The sequence below is a fragment of the Pecten maximus genome, chromosome 18 (assembly GCF_902652985.1).
Source record: "Pecten maximus chromosome 18, xPecMax1.1, whole genome shotgun sequence".
Classification (NCBI taxonomy): domain Eukaryota; kingdom Metazoa; phylum Mollusca; class Bivalvia; order Pectinida; family Pectinidae; genus Pecten; species Pecten maximus.
Genome location: NC_047032.1, coordinates 23,579,023 through 23,601,850, shown reverse-complemented (window position 1 = coordinate 23,601,850; position 22,828 = coordinate 23,579,023). Strand labels below are relative to the sequence as shown.

Sequence of the window (22,828 nt, the reverse complement as noted above, 5' to 3'; positions counted from 1 at the left end):
CTCCCACTGCTTAACGATGACCTATGACAGGTCCTACATACACTATAGACTGCCTTCACGATGACCTAGGACAAGTCCTACATACACTATAGACTGTCTTCACGATGATCTACGACATGTCCTACATACACTATAGACTGTCTTCACGATGACCTAGGACAGGTCCTACATACACTATAGACTGTCTTCACCATGACCTAGGACAGGTCCTACATACACTATAGACTGCCTTCCCGATGACCTACGACAAGTCCTACATACACTATAGACTGCCTTCCCGATGACCTACGACAAGTCCTACATACACTATAGACTGTCTTCACGATGACCTAGGACAGGTCCTACATACACTATAGGCTGCCTTCACGATGACCTAGGACACGTCCTACATACACTATAGACTGTCTTCACGATGACCTACGACAGGACCTACATACACTATAGACTGCCTTCACGATGACCTAGGACACGTCCTACATACACTATAGACTGTCTTCACGATGACCTACGACAGGACCTACATACACTATAGACTGTCTTCACGATAATCTACGACAGGTCCTACATACACTATAGACTGCCTTCACAATGACCTACGACAGGACCTACATACACTATAGACTGTCTTCACGATAATCTACGACATGTCCTACATACACTATAGACTGCCTTCACAATGATCTATGACAGGACCTACATACACTATAGACTGTCTTCACAATGACCTACGACAGGACCTACATACACTATAGACTGCCTTCACGATGACCTAGGACAGGTCCTACATACACTATAGACTGTCTTCACGATGACCTAGGACAGGTCCTACATACACTATAGACTGTCTTCACGATGACCTAGGACAGGTCCTACATACACTATAGACTGTCTTCACGATGACCTACGACATGTCCTACATACACTATAGACTGCCTTCACGATGACCTACGACATGTCCTACATACACTATAGGCTGTCTTCACGATGACCTAGGACAGGTCCTACATACACTATAGACTGTCTTCACGATGACCTAGGACAGGTCCTACATACACTATAGACTGTCTTCACGATGACCTACGACATGTCCTACATACACTATAGACTGCCTTCACGTTGACCTACGACATGTCCTACATACACTATAGGCTGTCTTCACGATGACCTAGGACAGGTCCTACATACACTATAGACTGTCTTCACGATGACCTAGGACAGGTCCTACATACACTATAGACTGCCTTCATGATGATCTATGACAGGACCTACATACACTATAGACTGCCTTCACAATGACCTACGACAGGTCCTACATACACTATAGACTGTCTTCACGATGACCTACGACAGGTCCTACATACACTATAGACTGTCTTCACGATGACCTACGACAGGTCCTACATACACTATAGACTGTCTTCACGATGATCTATGACATGTCCTACATACACTATAGACTGTCTTCACGATGACCTAGGACAGGTCCTACATACACTATAGACTGCCTTCACGATGACCTAGGACAAGTCCTACATACACTATAGACTGCCTTCACGGTGACCTACGACAAGTCCTACATACACTATAGACTGCCTTCACGGTGACCTACGACAGGTCCTACATACACTATCGACTGCCTTCATTATTTGATGTGATCAGTGTTTCCCTAACCATTTTAGGAAATGATCACCTGGTGGAAATAGGAATTAGCAGATTGGGAGGGGAGGGGGGGGGGGGGTTGGTTGGTTGGTTGGTTGATAGGAAGGAAAGTAGGCAACATCATTTGCTGGATTCTGTATCCTTGTATGAACAAAAAAATATTTAGAGATTTTAGGATTAGTTTTTTATATCTTTCGGAAAAATGTAGCTTAAATGGGGCCAAAATTAAACTAAAAAGACAAAAAAATACTGGAACACTGGTGATACTAGTTATTTCGTCACACACTCATCAAGTTAGTGTTGTTGTTATTGTTTTCAATGGTATTGTTTATGTTATTGTTTTTTAGACAGTTTTCTGTTTTGTCATCTATGTAACCCTTGTTTTTGCGTTACAGCCTGCTATCATTGGGTCCCTCTCCAGTCTACAGGAACTATGGTTGGACTGTAATGAACTTGCTGAACTCCCACCGGTAAGGCTTTATTGTCATTGCTTGATGCAATTTACATAAATTATTTCATTAACAACTTTGCAAGTAATTTTTAATCATGCAGTGATTTGGAAAACAGAATATTTCTTTCTCTGTAACATTGCAAATTGGAGTTAGCATATTAATGAAGGCATATTCACTCTGAATTCATGAGGATGCATGGTATTTGATGAAGGTATATTCACTGAATTCATGAGGATGCATGATATTTGATGAAGGTATATTCACTGAATTCATGAGAATGCATCATATTTGACGAAAATATATTCACTGTGAATTCATGAGGCTGTATCATATATATTTGACGAAGGTATATTCACTGTGAATTCATGAGGCTGCATGATATTTGACGAAGGTATATTCACTGTGAATTCATTAGGCTGCATGATATTTGACGAAGGTATATGTTCAGATAATATAAAGATAATGTGGCCTGTCTCTGTTTGCAAACCAATTGTAAGGTGACTACAATCTAAAAATACATATTAAAAGAGATTGTCTAATTAAGCGGTGTAGCAAAGAGAAAGATTCCTGTAATATTACTCAAAAGCATAGTTCTTGTAAACAGGTTGTGACCTTCCCAGATATTGGAAATGCTTGAGCTAGAAACCTATTAAACAGAAATAGCAGATAGTGCATATAACTTGATTTGGAAAATTTGTACTAAGGGAGACCAGGAATGGGAATGAATGTACTGCCATGCTGGAGGCTAACCTGAAAATCCTAGGATCTGTGAAGTGTTGTGTAGAGGATCCTCATACTTTTATGTAGGTCAGAGGAAATACTTGGATCTGTGAAGTGTTGTGTAGAGGATCCTCATACTTTTATGTAGGTCAGAGGAAATACTTGGATCTGTGAAGTGTTGTGTAGAGAGGATCCTCAATACTGTAGGTCAGAGGAAATACTTGGATCTGTGATATTGTGTAGAGAGGATCCTCATACTTTTATGTAGGTCAGAGGAAATACTTGGATCTGTGATATTGTGTAGAGAGGATCCTCATACTTTTATGTAGGTCAGAGGAAATACTTGGATCTGTGATGTTGTGTAGAGAGGATTCTCAATACTTTTATGTAGGTCAGAGGAAATACTTCGATCTGTGAAGTGTTGTGTAGAGAGGATCCTAAATACTGTAGGTCAGAGGAAATACTTGGATCTGTGATGTTGTGTAGAGAGGATCCTCAATACTTTTATGTAGGTCAGAGGAAATACTTGGATCTGTGATGTGTTGTGTAGAGAGGATCCTCATACTTTTATGTAGGTCAGAGGAAATACTTGGATCTGTGAAGTGTTGTGTAGAGAGGATCCTCAATACTGTAGGTCAGAGGAAATACTTGGATCTGTGATGTTGTGTAGAGAGGATCCTCAATACTGTAGGTCAGAGGAAATACTTGGATCTGTGATGTTGTGTAGAGAGGATCCTCAATACTGTAGGTCAGAGGAAATACTTGGATCTGTGATGTTGTGTAGAGAGGATCCTCAATACTGTAGGTCAGAGGAAATACTTCGATCTGTGATGTGTTGTGTAGAGAGGATCCTCAATACTTGTTAGCTCACCTGCCCGAAGGGCAAGTGAGCTTATGCCGTGGCGCGGCGTCCGTCGTCCGTCCGTCGTCCGTCCGTCCGGCGTCAACTTTCCATTCAAGCAACTTCTTTTCAATAACCAAAAGGCCCAGAGACCTAATATTGGGCCTGTAGCATGCTGGGGTGAAGGGCTACCAAGTTTGTTCAAATGAATAACGTTGACCTTCATTCAAGGTCACAGGGGTCAAAAAGGCTAAAATCTTTAAACAACTTCTTCTCAATAACCAAGAGTCCCAGGGAGTTGATATTGGGTCTGTAGCATGCTGGGGTAAAGGGCTACCAAGTTTGTTCAAATGAATGACCTTGACTTTCATTCAAGGTCACAGGGGTCAAATATGCTAAAAAAAAATTAGACGACTTCTTCTAAATAGCCAAAAGACCCAGGGACTTGATATTGGGTCTGTAGCATGCTGGGGTGAAGGGCTACCAAGTTTGTTCAAATGAATGACCTTGACCTTCATTCAAGGTCACAGGAGTCAAAAAGGCTAAAATCTTTAAACGACTTCTTCTCAATAACCAAGAGTCCCAGGGACTTGATATTGGGTCTGTAGCATGCTGGGGTGAAGGGCTACCAAGTTTGTTCAAATGAATGACCTTGACCTTCATTCAAGGTCACAGGAGTCAAAAAGGCTAAAATCTTTAAACGACTTCTTCTCAATAACCAAGAGTCCCAGGGAGTTGATATTAGGTCTGTAGCATGCTGGGGTGAAGGGCTACAAAGTTTGTTCAAATGAATGACCTTGACTTTCATTTAAGGTCACAGGGGTCAAAAAGGCTAAAATCTTTAAACGACTTCTTCTCAATAACCAAGAGTCCCAGGGAGTTGATATTGGGTCTGTAGCATGCTTGGGTAAAGGGCTACCAAGTTTGTTCAAATGAATGACCTTGACCTTCATTCAAGGTCACAGGAGTCAAAAAGGCTAAAATCTTTAAACGACTTCTTCTCAATAACCAAGAGTCCCAGAGACCTAATATTTGGCCTGTAGCATGCTGGGGTGAAGGGCTCCCAAGTTTGTTCAAATGAATGACCTTGAATTTCATTCAAGGTCACAGGAGTCAAAAAGGCTAAAATCTTTAAACGACTTCTTCTCAATAACCAAGAGTCCCAGGGAGTTGATATTGGGTCTGTAGCATGCTGGGGTAAAGGGCTACCAATTTTGTTCAAATGAATGACCTTGATCTTCATTCAAGGTCACAGGGGTCAAAAAGGCTAAAATCTTCAAACGACTTCTTCTCAATAACCAACAGTCCCAGGGAGTTGATATTGGGTCTGTAACATGCTGGGATGAAGGGCTACCTAGTTTGTTCAAATGAATGGCCTTGACCTTCATTCAAGGTCACAGGGGCCAAAAAGGCTAAAATCTTTAAACGACTTCTTCTCGATAACCAACAGTCCCAGAGACCTAATATTTGGCCTGTAGCATGCTGGGGTAAAGGGCTAACAAGTTTGTTCAAATGAATGACCTTGACTTTCATTCAAGGTCACAGGAGTCAAAAAGGCTAAAATCTTTAAACGACTTCTTCTCAATAACCAAGAGTCCCAGAGACCTAATATTTGGCCTGTAGCATGCTGGGGTGAAGGGCTCCCAAGTTTGTTCAAATGAATGACCTTGACTTTCATTCAAGGTCACAGGAGTCAAAAAGGCTAAAATCTTTAAACGACTTCTTCTCAAGAACCAAGAGTCCCAGGGAGTTGATATTGGGTCTGTAGGGCTACCAAGTTTGTTCAAATGAATGACCTTGACCTTCATTCAAGGTCACAGGGGTCAAAAAGGCTAAAATTTTAAACAACTTCTTCTCAATAACCAAGAGTCCCAGGGAGTTGATATTGGTCTGTAGCATGCTGGGGTGAAGGGCTACCAAGTTTGTTCAAATGAATGACCTTGACCTTCATTCAAGGTCACAGGGGTCAAAAAGGCTAAAATCTTCAAACGACTTCTTCTCAATAACCAACAGTCCCAGGGAGTTGATATTGGGTCTGTAGCATGCTGGGATGAAGGGCTACCTAGTTTGTTCAAATGAATGGCCTTGACCTTCATTCAAGGTCACAGGGGCCAAAAAGGCTAAAATCTTTAAACGACTTCTTCTCGATAATCAACAGTCCCAGAGACCTAATATTTGGCCTGTAGCATGCTGGGGTGAAGGGCTACCAAGTTTGTTCAAATGAATGACCTTGACTTTCATTCAAGGTCACAGGGGTCAAAAGGCTAAAATCTTTAAACGACTTTTAGTGAAAAGCCAAAGTGCAGAGAGACATTATATTGGTCCTGTAACATGCTTTCAAATAACTGCAGGATCCATATATGAAAAGATCACTGCATTGCAGGTGAGCGATTTGGGCCCATTGGGCCCTTGTATGTAGGTCAGAGGAAATACTTCGATCTGTGATGTGTTGTGTAGAGAGGATCCTCAATACTTGTATGTAGGTCAGAGGAAATACTTGGATCTGTGATGTTGTGTAGAGAGGATCCTCAATACTTGTATGTAGGTCAGAGGAAATACTTGGATCTGTGATATTGTGTAGAGAGGATCCTCAATACTGTAGGTCAGAGGAAATACTTGGATCTGTGATATTGTGTAGAGAGGATCCTCAATACTGTAGGTCAGAGGAAATACTTGGATGTGTGAAGTTGTGTAGAGAGGATTCTCATACTTTTATGTAGGTCATAGGAAATACTTGGATCTGTGATGTTGTGTAGAGAGGATCCTCAATACTTTTATGTAGGTCAGAGGAAATACTTGGATCTGTGAAGTGTTGTGTAGAGAGGATCCTCAATACTGTAGGTCAGAGGAAATACTTGGATCTGTGAAGTGTTGTGTAGTGAGGATCCTCAATACTGTAGGTCAGAGGAAATACTTGGATCTGTAAAGTGTTGTGTAGAGAGGATCCTCAATACTTGTATGTAGGTCAGAGGAAATACTTGGATCTGTGATGTTGTGTAGAGAGGATCCTCAATACTGTAGGTCAGAGGAAATACTTGGATCTGTGATGTTGTGTAGAGAGGATCCTCATACTTTTATGTAGGTCAGAGGAAATACTTGGATCTGTGAAGTGTTGTGTAGAGAGGATTCTCAATACTTTTATGTAGGTCAGAGGAAATACTTGGATCTGTGAAGTGTTGTGTAGAGAGGATCCTCATACTTTTATGTAGGTCAGAGGAAATACTTGGATCTGTGAAGTGTTGTGTAGAGAGGATCCTCAATACTTTTATGTAGGTCAGAGGAAATACTTGGATCTGTGAAGTGTTGTGTAGAGAGGATCCTCAATACTTTTATATAGGTCAGAGGAAATACTTGGATCTGTGAAGTTGTGTAGAGAGGATTCTCAATACTTTTATGTAGGTCAGAGGAACTCTCATTAAGTCCTTCCATTGTGTTTGGTTAAGACAGAACTAGCCTATCCTGCCCTTTTATTTGACCGTGTACTTGTATTGGTCATTGGAATAGATAATTTACTTTCGGTGAAGGTCAGTGTTAATTTAGGTCCCAGACATTAAGGCTCAGATTCATGATCATTTTCAAGGTAAGTTTTGTTTCAGGGCCAAGATATCATCGCCATGATCTGTTTCAGGATAATGATATTAAGGTCCATATCAGCACTATTAAAGTTTCATGATCAATTTTAAAGTTCCATGCTATTTCAGGGTCATGCTATTTAGGTAAATGTTGGTACTATTCAGTTTAAATATGTGTCAAGCTCATGTTTCAGGGTTCTTATAGCAAGGTGAAGGTCTATACTGGCAGGTTCCTGATATCAATAACATTACTGTTTCTGGCCCTTCACAGCAATTTCAATGTCTGGACTAGCACTATTTCAGCTTCCTGATTTCAAGGTCAAGGTCAAGGTAGTTGTTTTCAGTGTAGTGTGTAGTCCCTTACATGAAGTGTTAGAATTTGTAGTCTGTAAGTTGCTAACAAGGTCAAGGCTGTTGTCACTGACCTCAGTGTCAATGACAAACTAGTTTTCAGGTTCTCAAGGACAAAGTCTGTGTTTCAAGTCCCTCTGATGCCAATGTTTGTGCTATTTCACGTGATGAAGCTGTGTAGACCAGTGCTATTACTGCCACCCAGATATTGGGTGTTACATTGCATTTACCAGCTTCCGGTCACTGACACTTAAACATTGGGTGGTGAAGAGTCTTCACAACAGATATTGCTTCTTGCCAGAGATAGTCTTCAGGGAACAAAGTTAAACAGCAGAAAATCTATATCATTATATTATATAAGATAGAGATTCTGTATCTTTATCCCCTCGCAATGTTCGTTTGACCTATTTTCAGTACTCTAGTACTTCATTTTTAAATTGATTTTAATAAAATTTCATATAGTGGTAAAGTATTGAAACACCATAAATGTGTTGAAGGACTTAAACAGGTTGACAGGGAATTGCTTCTGTAGTTCAAGAGTAAGTAAGTTGCATGTTAACAACATCCTAATGTTTGAACTGTAGGATCCGACCTTGTTTTCCTTAAAACTTTGGGGAAAATATTTGTTATCAAGAGCAGTTTTATGATGATTGTTGAAATATCCAGATGAGGAATGCAGGCCCTCTGGGCCGCTTGCGTTGATATAATCACAATATAACAGAACAAATTTCAAAACAAAATAGGTTTATCCTCTGTTTAATTTATTCAGGCTTAAAATAACAAGGAAAGCAAAAGACACTTATGTTTTATTGTACATTTTTCAGGAATCTAGGTCTAAAAATTACATAGACAATTCAAGGTTATGCTAATATCTGTAATGGCAGGGACATAATTGTGTCTGTTGAGAGCATTGATGATGTGATACCCATGCTTCAGTATGGTTAAAGTTGACTCTGTAACCCCCCCCCCCCCCAAACAAAAAAAACCCCAACAACAATACAACACAGTAATTTGTACTTGATTTCAAAGGCCTGCCTTAACATCCGTGTTCAGATGAAACCTTTTCACTGAGTATACAGACCTTAATCTGAGACGTGTGGCTCACGCGGGCGTGTAATAACAGGATTCTTGTTACAGATACCCTGTCATATTACACAGCAGGTAATCCCCCCGATTTCCTAAGTAGTAACCTAAAGGACAGTCATTGATCGCTGTGTGGTGCTGATGATGTTTGTCGGTCATACAAATAATAGTCGACCTATAAAATCCAGTTGTCGGAGGCTTTGTTTATTGTCCCCAGCGTGTTTGGAAGATTACATGTAATTAAATATTGCGTGCTGTAAAGAAGCCATCTTCTTCTCAGTGAGAGCTGGTTCCTTTTTCTAATTTAGGTGATAATTGTCATCTGCTTATGTAAAATTATATTGTAATTATTAATTTCTGTTGACTTTTGATACTTCTAACTTGTCGATTCTGTGGTTCCTTTTATTCAACTGGTCAATATAATACAGTTAATGCATTGAAGCTGTACCTATTGTCGTGTGAAGCATAGAAATGAAAAAAAACCCCAATTATTTTCAGAAATTCCAATCAAATATGTAAGGAGTGAAATCATTATCTGAAAAGGACCTACTTATAAGATAGTTGGAACTAATCCTGCTATGTGTTCAAGCCCCAAGTCTCATCAGTTCCTTGTAAAGTAGTCAGAAATTTGGTCGTATAGTTCTAATGAAACCTATGTTTTAGTCATATTTAAGACGGCTTCATCAAAATGAAAATCTCATTTTGAAATTCAAACTTCAAACTTCCTCTCTTATCCATCACCAACGATATAGACCTAATTAAATAGATCATGAATGCATAATAAGGATACAGCACCTCAGCTGTATACTAAAATGAGTGTTCAAATTACAAGTAGGTCAATGGTAATCAAAGGGTGTCATACCTAGGTGTGCATCATGTCATCCATGTGAGTTTTGATTGGAAAGACTAGATGTTTCGATGGTTTATAAAGCTAAGCTTGGACCATGTCTTGATTGGATTATTATCCTATAGTGTACAATAGTGTAATAGAAATATGGATTATTTAGTGTGTTGTAGGTCTTCCTTGTTAGTGGAGAAACCTAACGATTAGATTTCTGTGACACATCCGAAATGTTACACATTTAAGGCTACATGATACCTTATTTCAATATCTTCTTCCTCAAAAGAGTTTACACTGTAAATTATACAACACAAACGGAAATTTGAACATGGTTATTTATGATAAGAATTTGAATAGCATTACTGCCTAGCTGTTCTCTTTAAGGAAATAAACAAATCTTACAATCATAACTTCTTATTCTGGAAAGAAATAAGAAAAATCTCCATTTAGGTTTAGTGTCAGCAACATTGGGAGTATTGTGTAAATTTTGTTATAAATTAAGCATTAATATAAGGAACGGTTAAGTTAGTTACAGATTTTATATGACTGCTTATATTATAGGTCTCAGCCTATCGCCAGGTTTTGTCTCACCGACTATAGTCAGTGTTCTGTCGGCCTTAGTTAGTTACTGGTTTTACCACCTACATCACTCCACCTATTAATAGTTTCGTCTCACCGACTATAGTCAGTGTTCTGTCGGCCTAAGTTAGTTACTGGTTTTACCACCTACATCACTCCGCCTATTGCCAGGTTTCGTCTCACCGACTATAATTAATGTTCTGTCGGCCTTAGTTAGTTACTGGTTTACTGCCTACATTGCCAGGTTTCGTCTCACCGACTATAGTCATTGTTCTGTCGGCCTTAGTTAGTTACTGGTTTACCACCTACATCACTCCACCTATTGCTAGTTTCGTCTCACCGACTATAGTCAGTGTTCTGTCGGCCTTAGTTAGTTACTGGTTTACCGCCTACATCACTCCACCTATTGCTAGTTTCGTCTCACCGACTATAGTCATTGTTCTGTCGGCCTAAGTTAGTTACTGGTTTACCACCTACATCACTCCGCCTATTGCTATTTTCGTCTCACCGACTATAGTTAGTGCTCTGTCGGCCTTAGTTAGTTACTGGTTTACCACCTACATCACTCCACCTATTAATAGTTTCGTCTCACCGATTATAGTCAGTGTTCTGTCGGCCTTAGTTAGTTACTGGTTTACCGCCTACATCACTCCAACTATTAATAGTTTCGTCTCACCGACTATAGTCAGTGTTCAGTTGGCCTTAGTTAGATACTGGTTTACCGCCTACATCACTCCACTTATTGCCAGTTTCGTCTTGCTGACTTAAGTCTTATGCAAATTTAAAGTAAAATGTGTGTATAATTCTGTGTTGCTATAATTTCTTGCTACACCTCTTCCTGGGCAGTGTATAGGGTGTTACTTATAATAAGGATAAAGAAAGCCAGGAACTTGTGACATCAACATTTTGTAATGGTAATTTACTTTAAAACGTAATACAAGATATTGACCAGAATTATTGGCTTTCAATGCTGAAGTTTAATCCCCATTTGGGTGTGTGTTTTTTTGGGTGATTAGAACAGACCCACGGAGACAGGAGCCATGTTTTGTCTCCATTGTCTCGGGAATCAGATTTGTTTTGTACAATTTGAACTGTGCATGAGAAAAACAATCAAATTATGAATCTGTAAATTAGGTTATAACATCAAAGTTGTTGATGCATATTGTTTTCATCTAATTCATGTCTTCATATTGGTGGATTTAATGTAACTATTAACACTTGTACTTTTAATCCAACTCTCAACTGTTTTAAGTGTTTTGTGTTTGTAAAAGTTTGTTTTCTCTAAAGTGAAATTCTTGGGTTTATGTGAGTTTTTGGTAGCAACGATGAAAGTGACTAGATGGTTCTTCACTGTGACATATATCACAGTAACAAGTGACTAGATGGTTCATCACTGTGACATACAACACAGTAACAAGTGACTAGATAGTTCATCACTGTGACATATATCACAGTAACAAGTGACTAGATGGTTCATCACTATGACATACCTCTAGCTGAGTCAGTAACAAGTGACTAGATAGTTCAGCACTGTGACATACAACACAGTAACAAGTGACTAGATGGTTCATCACAGTGACATACAACACAGTAACAAGTGACTAGATAGTTCAGCACTGTGACATACAACACAGTAACAAGTGACTAGATAGTTCATCACTGTGACATACAACACAGTAACAAGTGACTAGATAGTTCATCACTGTGACATATATCACAGTAACAAGTGACTAGATAGTTCATCACAGTGACGTACATCACAGTAACAAGTGACTAGATGGTTCATCACTGTGACATATATCACAGTAACAAGTGACTAGATGGTTCATCACTGTGACATACAACACAGTAACAAGTGACTAGATGGTTCATCACTGTGACATACCTCTAGCTGAGTCAGTAACAAGTGACTAGATGGTTCACCACTGTGACATACAACACAGTAACAAGTGACTAGATGGTTCATCACTGTGACATACCTCTAGCTGAGTCAGTAACAAGTGACTAGATAGTTCATCACTGTGACATACAACACAGTAACAAGTGACTATATAGTTCATCACTGTGACATATATCACAGTAAAAAGTGACTAGATGGTTCACCACTGTGACATATATCACAGTAACAAGTGACTAGATGGTTCACCACTGTGACATACAACACAGTAACAAGTGACTAGATGATTCATCACTGTGACATACCTCTAGCTGAGTCAGTAACAAGTGACTAGATGGTTCTTCACTGTGACATATATCACAGTAACAAGTGACTAGATGGTTCACCACTGTGACATACAACACAGTAACAAGTGACTAGATGGTTCACCACAGCGACAAACATCACAGTAACAAGTGACTAGATGGTTCACCACAGCGACATACCTCTAGCTGAGTCAGTAACAAGTGACTAGATGGTTCACCACTGTGACATACCTCTAGCTGAGTTAGTAAAAAGTGAATAGATGGTTCACCACTGTGACATACCTCTAGCTGAGTTAGTAAAAAGTGAATAGATGGTTCACCACTGTGACAAACCTCTAGCTGAGTCAGTAACAAGTGACTAGATAGTTCATCACTGTGACAAACATCACAGTAACAAGTGACTAGATAGTTCATCACTGTGACATACAACACAGTAACAAGTGACTAGATGGTTCATCACTGTGACATACCTCTAGCTGAGTCAGTAACAAGTGACTAGATAGTTCATCACTGTGACAAACATCACAGTAACAAGTGACTAGATGGTTCACCACTGTGACAAACATCACAGTAACAAGTGACTAGTTCATTTGTCTCTTTTGACTTCAGACTTTATATCGATATATCATTTAATACAAAAACAAGAGGTTTTGTCATCAAATACCTGATTGGAACAACATTTTTTCAAGTAGTTGAATTGGAGCAAAATTATTGATACAATGCTTTCTCCGACCTTAATCATTTATCGATCTCTAGAAGGCAGCTGGAAATATGGATCATTGGATCTTTAAACGCTTCTGTGTCTGACTAAAATGAAGCTCTATAAGGTGCTTTACTACCAGCATTTAAATACTGCAACAGTCTGTTTTTATACCATACAAAGCCATCAAAATGGCCGAGTTTGTCTGAATGAAAAATGCTCAGTGACAAACTGGTATTTAAAGCAGATCTAATTGTATGGCTGTACTGGTGATTTTGGTTAGTATTTCTCCACTTTGTTGCAGCAAGTAAGGGCCTTTTAAGTGTAAATGTTAATAGTATTCTAGGAAATGTATCTAGTGGATAACTAAGATATCTTACCAACTTGTAAGTTTCGTAACATGTTAATGGAATATTCTATTAGTTCAGTGTTATAGTCTACCTATCTGTGCCTGCATAAGTTGTGAAATTATATTAGTATATCAATGGAAATCGAAAGAACATATTACATCACAGATTTTTAGCCCACCATCATCAGATGGTGGGCTGTTCAAATCGCCCTGCGTCCGTGGTCCGTCGTCCGTCCGTCCCTCCGTCCGTCCGTCCGTCCGTCCCTCCGTCCGTAAACAATTCTTGTTATCGCTATTTCTCAGAAAGTACTGAAGGGATCTTTCTCAAATTTCATATGTAGGTTCCCCTTGGTGCCTAGTTATGCATATTGCGTTTTGAGACCAATCGGAAAACAACATGGCCGACAGGCAGCCATCTTGGATTTTGACAATTGAAGTTTGTTATCGCTATTTCTGAGAAAGTACTGAAGGGATCTTTCTCAAATTTCATATGTAGGTTCCCCTTGGTGCCTTGTTATGCGTATTGCGTTTTGAGACCAATCGGAAAACAACATGGCCGACAGGCAGCCATCTTGGATTTTGACAATTGAAGTTTGTTATCGCTATTTCTGAGAAAGTGCTGAAGGGATCTTTCTCAAATTTCATATGTAGTTTTCCCTTGGTGCCTAGTTATGCATATTGCGTTTTGAGACCAATCGGAAAACAACATGGCCGACAGGCAGCCATCTTGGATTTTGACGATTGAAGTTTGTTATCGCTATTTCTGAGAATGTACTGAAGGGATCTTTCTCAAATTTCATATGAAGGTTCCCCTTGGTGCCTAGTTATGCATATTGCGTTTTGAGACCAATCGGATAACAACATGGCCGACAGGCAGCCATCTTGGATTTTGACGATTGAAGTTTGTTATCGCTATTTCTGAGAATGTACTGAAGGGATCTTTCTCAAATTTCATATGAAGGTTCCCCTTGGTGCCTAGTTATGCATATTGCGTTTTGAGACCAATCGGATAACAACATGGCCGACAGGCAGCCGTCTTGGATTTTGACAATTGAAGTTTGTTATCGCTATTTCTGAGAAAGTACTGAAGGGATCTTTCTCAAATTTCATATGAAGGTTCCCCTTGGTGCTAGTTATGCATATTGTAGTTTGAGACCAATCAGAAAACAACATGGCCGACAGGCAGCCATCTTGGATTTTGACAATTGAAGTTTGTTATCGCTATTTCAGAGAAAGTACTAAATGGATCTTTCTGAAATTTCATATGTAAGTTTCCCTTGGTGCCTAGTTATGCATATTGCGTTTTGAGACCAATCTGAAAACAACATGGCCGACAGGCAGCCATCTTGGATTTTGACAATTGAAGTTTGTTATCACTATTTCTGAGAAAGTACTGAAGGGATCTTTCTCAAATTTCATATGTAAGTTTCCCTTGGTGCCTAGTTATGCATATTGCATTTTGAGACCAATCTGAAAATAACATGGCCGACAGTCAGCCATCTTGGATTTTGACAATTGAAGTTTGTTATCGCTATTTCTGAGAAAGTACTGAAGGGATCTTTCTCAAATTTCATATGGAGGTTCCCCTTGGTGCCTAGTTATGCTTATTGCATTTTGAGACCAATCTGAAAATAACATGGCCGACAGGCAGCCATCTTGGATTTTGACAATTGAAGTTTGTTATCGCTATTTCTGAGAAAGCACTGAAGAGATCTTTCTCAAATTTCATATGGAGGTTCCCCTTGGTGCCTCTTTATGCTTATTGCATTTTGAGATCAATTGGAAAACAATATGGCCGACAGACCGCCATCTTGGATTTTGACAATTGAAGTTTGTTATCTCTATTTCTCAAAGTACTGAATGGATCTTTCTCAAATTTCATAAGTAGGTTCCCCTTGGTCCCTTGTATTGCATTTTTGGACCAGTCTGTCCTGAAAACAACCTGGCAAACAAACAGCCATTATCGTTAAATCTCAAATTTCTTATATAGCTAGGATTCCCTTGTTTGAAAAGTACTGGTGGGATGTCTCAATTTGCACAGATTAGTAAAATGAAGGGAAAAGTAGAGAAAAGATCAATCTGACATGGAACTTACGAAGATCATTCAATGGTGGGCGCCAAGATCCCTCTGGGATCTCTTGTTGTTTTTGGAAACAGTCTCTAATTTTCTGTAAAACATAATAAAAATACTACTGTAGTTAGATAGATGTATGTGTCTTCTGTTGCCTTTGGAAAATCAGAATAATTCATACCCACATGAGTAAGATGAGGAGGGAAAGATCCTTTAGTTACCTAAGAGGCTTGCTGTTGCTTTGGAATCTTATAAAGTATCTTTCTCTGAGAGATGAAGATCCCCATCTGTTACTCCAATTTTTTTCTCTTACCCAAAAGTGATAATTTTTTCTCTTACCCATAGGGAATACATTTTTCTCTTATTCAAAGATGGTAAATTTTTCTCTTACCCAAAGGGGATAATTTTTTCTCTTACTCAAAGGAGGTAAATTAAATCTTTCTCTTACCCAATGGTGGTAAATTCTTCTCTTACTCAAAGGTGGTAAATTTTTCTCTTACCCAAAGGTGGAAATTTTTCTCTTACCCATAGGTGGTAAATTAAAGTGAGCTTATGCCATACCGTGGCGTCCGGCATCTGTCTGTTCATCTGTCCATCAACAATTACCTGGTGAAAGCGATAACTAGAATAGTTATCAACCAAGCTTAATGAAACTTTGTATGCAGTTGATATTAACAAGATCTAGGACGAGTTCGAAAATGGAAATTATCAGACAGTAACTTACAGAGTTATTGCCCTTTGTAATAACATTATTATTGGACCTTGTGAACACAATAACTGAAATAGATATTATCTAAGTTTGATGTAACTTCATAAACAGCCATCTACACAATATAATACATACAATAATATTTGTTGTATATATATTTGGGGTTCCATGAAAACCATGAAAACAGTGAAAGTTCATACACATTAAAAGTTTTATTTATACAGTATATTAGACTGAAATTTCATATACTGATGAAGTATCACATTCAAAAAGCATTGTTACTAATGCCAGTCTTTTGATTCAGAATTCTTGGAGAGTCTCTTCATTTGACCATGAAGAACGTCTTACACAAATGAAAATCTATAATTCGGTTAATTTTCAGGATCTTGACCTGAAATATCATACACCTGTATATTGTGGTTAAACTTCTGATGTCCTTTACGTGTTTTAAGATGTTTTCAGAAGATGTCTGCATAGCTAGATCGGCCTATTTAACCTGTCGTACAGTTTGTTAGCAACAGTTATTAAGGCCCATGGCTATTGCCCAGGCCTGCTTTCTGAAGTTGAAGAGGAGCGAATCGCAGGCCATCCCAATTTCCTTTTGATGATCGTTAGCTTCAATATCACTTACCTTGCCAAGGTGCCTTTGGCTCAACATTCGAAGGAAGTTGGCAACATATAGACTGTTCCAACTTTCATTGTGCTGGTGGGCAGTAACTGTCTCTCTGTCAGACTATGCTTTTGCAGTCATGGCTTTCCTAAACAAATATATTCTAACATTTCTCATGTTAACAATCTACCTATCATCCTGTTCTGGTCTATTCTGATTTTGGCCCACTTTTCAGTATCATGGTGAGAAAGATGTCCGTTTCTGTTTCAGACAGAGGTATATATACTATAATATATTACATAATCCTCTTCTGGTAGTTGCACGTCTTTCTGATTTCATCCTTGCTGTGTAGAGACTTTAATTACTTGACTTAGATAACATTGAACTGAAAGATCCAGATTTATTAAATTCATCAGTCGTAAATTGTGCATATGTGGAAATATAAAGAAGAAGAAAAAAAAAAAAAAAAAACTCCACAGAAACAGAGGCCTTGGGATTGAAGCATCAAACTTTACTGTATTATTCATTAAGAGAAATTCTGTCATATTAATGATAAAAACCTAGAGTATGTACATTCTGATGATATATAAAGATTTGTTAGTAATGAGGAGGCTCATATGTTGCCTGTAAGAAATGAAAAATTTTGCGGCTTCCGCCTGATCAATAGATGTGAAGCAGATTGTGAAGCTTAGTGGTACTGTAGTTAGGGGGGTAACACTATAGGATGTTGTGGACACTGCTGATCTGTGAAGAATGGGGAGAAAGTAAATGTTCAGTAGATGGCAGTACAGGGTGGTAGGATAATTAGGGGAGGGTGATGGATAGACAGGATTGGTGATAGGAAGAAGAAAGGTGGATGAGAGACAGAATTGGTGATAGGAAGAAGAAAGGTTGATGAGATAGACAGGATTGGTGATAGGAAGAAGAAAGGTTGATGAGATAGACAGAATTGGTGATAGGAAGAAGAAAGGTTGATGAGATGGACAGAATTGATGATAGGAAGAAGAAAGGTTGATGAGATGGACAGGATTGGTGATAGGAAGAAGAAAGGTTGATGAGATAGACAGGATTGGTGATAGGAAGAAGAAAGGTTGATGAGATAGACAGGATTGGTGATAGGAAGAAAGTTTGATGAGATAGACAGGATTGGTGATAGGAAGAAAGTTTGATGAGATAGACAGGATTGGTGATAGGAAGAAGAAAGGTTGATGAGATAGACAGAATTGATGATAGGAAGAAGAAAGGTCGATGAGATAGACAGGATTGATGATAGGAAGAAGAAAGGTTGATGAGATGGACAGGATTGGTGATAGGAAGAAAGTTTGATGAGATAGACAGGATTGGTGATAGGAAGAAAGGTTTGATGAGATAGACAGGATTGGTGATAGGAAGAAGAAAGGTTGATGAGATAGACAGGATTGGTGATAGGAAGAAGAAAGGTTGATGAGATAGACAGGATTGGTGATAGGAAGAAGAAAGGTTGATGAGATAGACAGGATTGATGATAGGAAGAAGAAAGGTTGATGAGATGGACAGGATTGATGATAGGAAGAAGAAAGGTTGATGAGATGGACAGGATTGGTGATAGGAAGAAGAAAGGTTGATGAGATGGACAGGATTGGTGATAGGAAGAAGAAAGGTTGATGAGATGGACAGGATTGGTGATAGGAAGAAGAAAGGTTGATGAGATAGACAGGATTGATGATAGGAAGAAGAAAGGTTGATGAGATGGACAGGATTGGTGATAGGAAGAAGAAAGGTTGATGAGATGGACAGGATTGGTGATAGGAAGAAGAAAGGTTGATGAGATGGACAGGATTGGTGATAGGAGGAAGAAAGGTTGATGAGATGGACAGGATTGGTGATAGGAAGAAGAAAGGTTGATGAGATAGACAGAATTGGTGATAGGAAGAAGAGCTGTTGATGAGATAGACAGGATTGGTGATAGGAAGAAGAAAGGTTGATGAGAGACAGGATTGGTGATAGGAAGAAAAATGTTTGGTCAGGGAATTTGTAGGGTGACAGATTGACAGGATTGGTGATAGCTTTACTTTTATCACATGTTGTCCTTGGTTTATGTAAGGCATCTTTATATGTTGTTAATGTCATGTTAAAGTGATAATCCACTTATGAAAATGATAATCAACCAAATTTCTATCACTGAATTAATCATTTAAACCTTCTTGGTTGTATATCTGGACCTCAGGTAACAAGGTCTTATGTAGAGTGACATTCAGTATTTAGTGACATTCAGTATAGAGTGACATTCATTATCGAGTGACATTCAGTATAGAGTGACATTCAGTATTTACTGTATCTGTCCTTGGACCTGTAATGACATTAAGTATTTACTGTATCTGTCCTTGGACCTGTAATAACATTAAGTATTTGCTGTATCTGTCCTTGGACCTGTAATGACATTAAGTATTTGCTGTATCTGTCCTTGGACCTGTAATGACATTAAGTATTTGCTGTATCTGTCCTTGGACCTGTAATGACAGTAAGTATTTGCTGTATCTGTCCTTGGACCTGTAATGACATTAAGTATTTGCTGTATCTGTCCTTGGACCTGTTATGACATTAAGTATTTGCTGTATCTGTCCTTGAACCTGTTATGACATTAAGTATTTACTGTATCTGTCCTTGGACCTGTAATAACATTAAGTATTTGCTGTATCTGTCCTTGGACCTGTAATAACATTAAGTATTTGCTGTATCTGTCCTTCACCCTGTTATGACATTAAGTATTTGCTGTATCTGTCCTTGAACCTGTTATGACATTAAGTATTTACTGTATCTGTCCTTCACCCTGTTATGACATTAAGTATTTGCTGTATCTGTCCTTCACCCTGTTATGACATTAAGTATTTGCTGTATCTGTCCTTGAACCTGTTATGACATTAAGTATTTACTGTATCTGTCCTTGGACCTGTAATAACATTAAGTATTTGCTGTATCTGTCCTTGGACCTGTAATGACATTAAGTATTTGCTGTATCTGTCCTTGGACCTGTAATGACATTAAGTATTTGCTGTATCTGTCCTTGGACCTGTAATGACATTAAGTATTTGCTGTATCTGTCCTTGGACCTGTTATGACATTAAGTATTTGCTGTATCTGTCCTTGGACCTGTAATGACATTAAGTATTTGCTGTATCTGTCCTTGGACCTGTAATGACATTAAGTATTTGCTGTATCTGTCCTTGGACCTGTAATGACATTAAGTATTTGCTGTATCTGTCCTTGGACCTGTAATAACATTAAGTATTTGCTGTATCTGTCCTTGGACCTGTTATGATGTTAAATATTTTGCATAAGGTCCGATTTCCATTAAAGTCAAAGAGGAGACACCCGATATGATAAACAGAGTTGGCCAGCACACAGTGTCCGATTTATATAAGCACTAAATCACCATATTTTCAATGTTGTTGCAGGAAATCGGGAACTTGAAAAAGCTGACACAGATTGATGTCTCTGAGAACCAACTCGACTACCTACCCGAGGAGATTGATGGACTTTGTAATCTCACTGACCTGGCATTGTCACAGAACAATCTAGAATCACTTCCTGAGGGCATAGGTAACGCCTCTACAGATATACTAATAATAACAATACAGTATTATAAAATAATCTGAGAGTCCCTTTAGGAGTGTCGTACAGTATTATATAATGATCTGAGAGTCCCTTTAGGAGTGTTGTACAGTATTATATAATGATCTGAGAGTCCCTTTAGGAGTGTTGTACAGTATTATATAATGATCTGAGAGTCCCTTTAGGAGTGTTGTACAGTATTATAAAATGATCTGAGAGTCCCTTTAGGAGTGTCGTACAGTATTATATGATGATCTGAGAGTCCCTTTAGGAGTGTTGTACAGTATTATATAATAATCTGAGAGTCCCTTTAGGAGTGTTGTACAGTATTATAAAATGATCTGACAGTCCCTTTAGGAGTGTCGTACAGTATTATATAATGATCTGAGAGTCCCTTTAGGAGTGTCGTACAGTATTATATAATGATCTGAGAGTCCCTTTAGGAGTGTCGTACAGTATTATATAATGATCTGAGAGTCCCTTTAGGAGTGTCGTACAGTATTATATAATGATCTGAGAGTCCCTTTAGGAGTGTCGTACAGTATTATATAATGATCTGAGAGTCCCTTTAGGAGTGTCGTACAGTATTATATAATAATCTGAGAGTCCCTTTAGGAGTGTCGTACAGTATTATATAATAATCTGAGAGTCCCTTTAGGAGTGTCGTACAGTATTATTAGCTCACCTGCCCGAAGGGCAAGTGAGCTTATGCCGTGGTGCGGCGTCCGTCGTCCGTCCGTCCGTCCGTCCGTCCGGCCGTCCGGCCGTCCGGCGTCAACTTTTTCATTCAAACAACTTCTTCTCAATAACCAAGAGGCCCAGGGACTTGATATTGGGCCTGTAGCATGCTGGGGTGAAGGGCTACAAAGTTTGTTCAAATAAATGGCCTTGACCTTCATTCAAGGTCACATGGGTCAAATAGGCTATAATCTTCAAACGACTTCTTCTCAATAACCAAGAGGCCCATGGACTTGATATTGGGCTTGTAGCATGCTGGGGTGAAGGGCTACAAAGTTTGTTCAAATAAATGACCTTGACCTTCATTCAAGGTCATATGAGTCAAATAGGCTATAATCTTCAAACGACTTCTTCTCAATAACCAAGAGGCCCAGGGACTTGATATTGGGCCTGTAGCATGCTGGGGTGAAGGGCTACAAAGTTTGTTCAAATAAATGACCTTGACCTTCATTCAAGGTCAAATGGGTCAAATAGGCTATAATCTTCAAACGACTTCTTCTCAATAACCAAGAGGCCCATGGACTTGATATTTGGCCTGTAGCAAGCTGGGGTGAAGGGCTACAAAGTTTGTTCAAATAAATGACCTTGACCTTCATTCAAGGTCATATGAGTCAAATAGGCTATAATCTTCAAACGACTTCTTCTCAATAACCAAGAGGCCCAGGGACGTGATATTGGGCCTGTAGCATGCTGGGGTGAAGGGCTACAAAGTTTGTTCAAATAAATGACCTTGACCTTCATTCAAGGTCACATGGGTCAAATAGGCTATAATCTTCAAACGACTTCTTCTCAATAACCAAGAGGCCCATGGACTTGATATTGGGCCTGTAGCATGCTGGGGTAAAGGGCTACAAAGTTTGTTCAAATAAATGACCTTGACCTTCATTCAAGGTCACATGGGTCAAATAGGCTATAATCTTCAAACGACTTCTTCTCAATAACCAAGAGGCCCAGGGACTTGATATTGGGCCTGTAGCATGCTTGGGTGAAGGGCTACAAAGTTTGTTCAAATAATTGACCTTGACCTTCATTCAAGGTCACAGGGGTCAAATAGGCTATAATCTTCAAACGACTTCTTCTCAATAACCAAGAGGCCCATGGACTTGATATTGGGCCTGTAGCATGCTGGGGTGAAGGGCTACAAAGTTTGTCCAAATAATTGACCTTGACCTTCATTCAAGGTCACATGGGTCAAATAGGCTATAATCTTCAAACGACTTCTTCTCAATAACCAAGAGGCCCAGCGACTTGATATTGGGCCTGTAGCATGCTGGGGTGAAGGGCTACAAAGTTTGTCCAAATAATTGACCTTGACCTTCATTCAAGGTCACATGGGTCAAATAGGCTATAATCTTCAAACGACTTCTTCTCAATAACCAAGAGGCCCAGCGACTTGATATTGGGCCTGTAGCATGCTTGGGTGAAGGGCTACAAAGTTTGTTCAAATAATTGACCTTGACCTTCATTCAAGGTCACAGGGGTCAAATAGGCTATAATCTTCAAACGACTTCTTCTCAATAACCAAGAGGCCCATGGACTTGATATTGGGCCTGTAGCATGCTGGGATGAAGGGCTACAAAGTTTGTTCAAATAAAGACCTTGACCTTCATTCAAGGTCACAAGGGTCAAATAGGCTATAATCTTCATACGACTTCTTCTCAATAACCAAGAGGCCCAGGGACTTGATATTAGGCCTGTAGCATGCTGGGCTGGGGTGAAGCACTACCAATTTTGTTCAAATAAATGACCTTGACCTTCAT

General features: G+C 39.1%; 1 protein-coding gene across 1 annotated transcript in view; it reads left to right on the top strand.

The window, feature by feature from the left end:
• LOC117316319 (protein scribble homolog) overlaps positions 1–22,828 on the top strand; it is a 150,845-nt gene that overhangs the window by 37,161 nt on the left and 90,856 nt on the right. The window contains exons 6-7 of the mRNA XM_033870859.1: positions 2,055–2,129; positions 20,174–20,318. Coding sequence (XP_033726750.1) covers positions 2,055–2,129; positions 20,174–20,318 — 220 coding nt within the window. The remainder of the gene's footprint in view (positions 1–2,054; positions 2,130–20,173; positions 20,319–22,828) is intronic.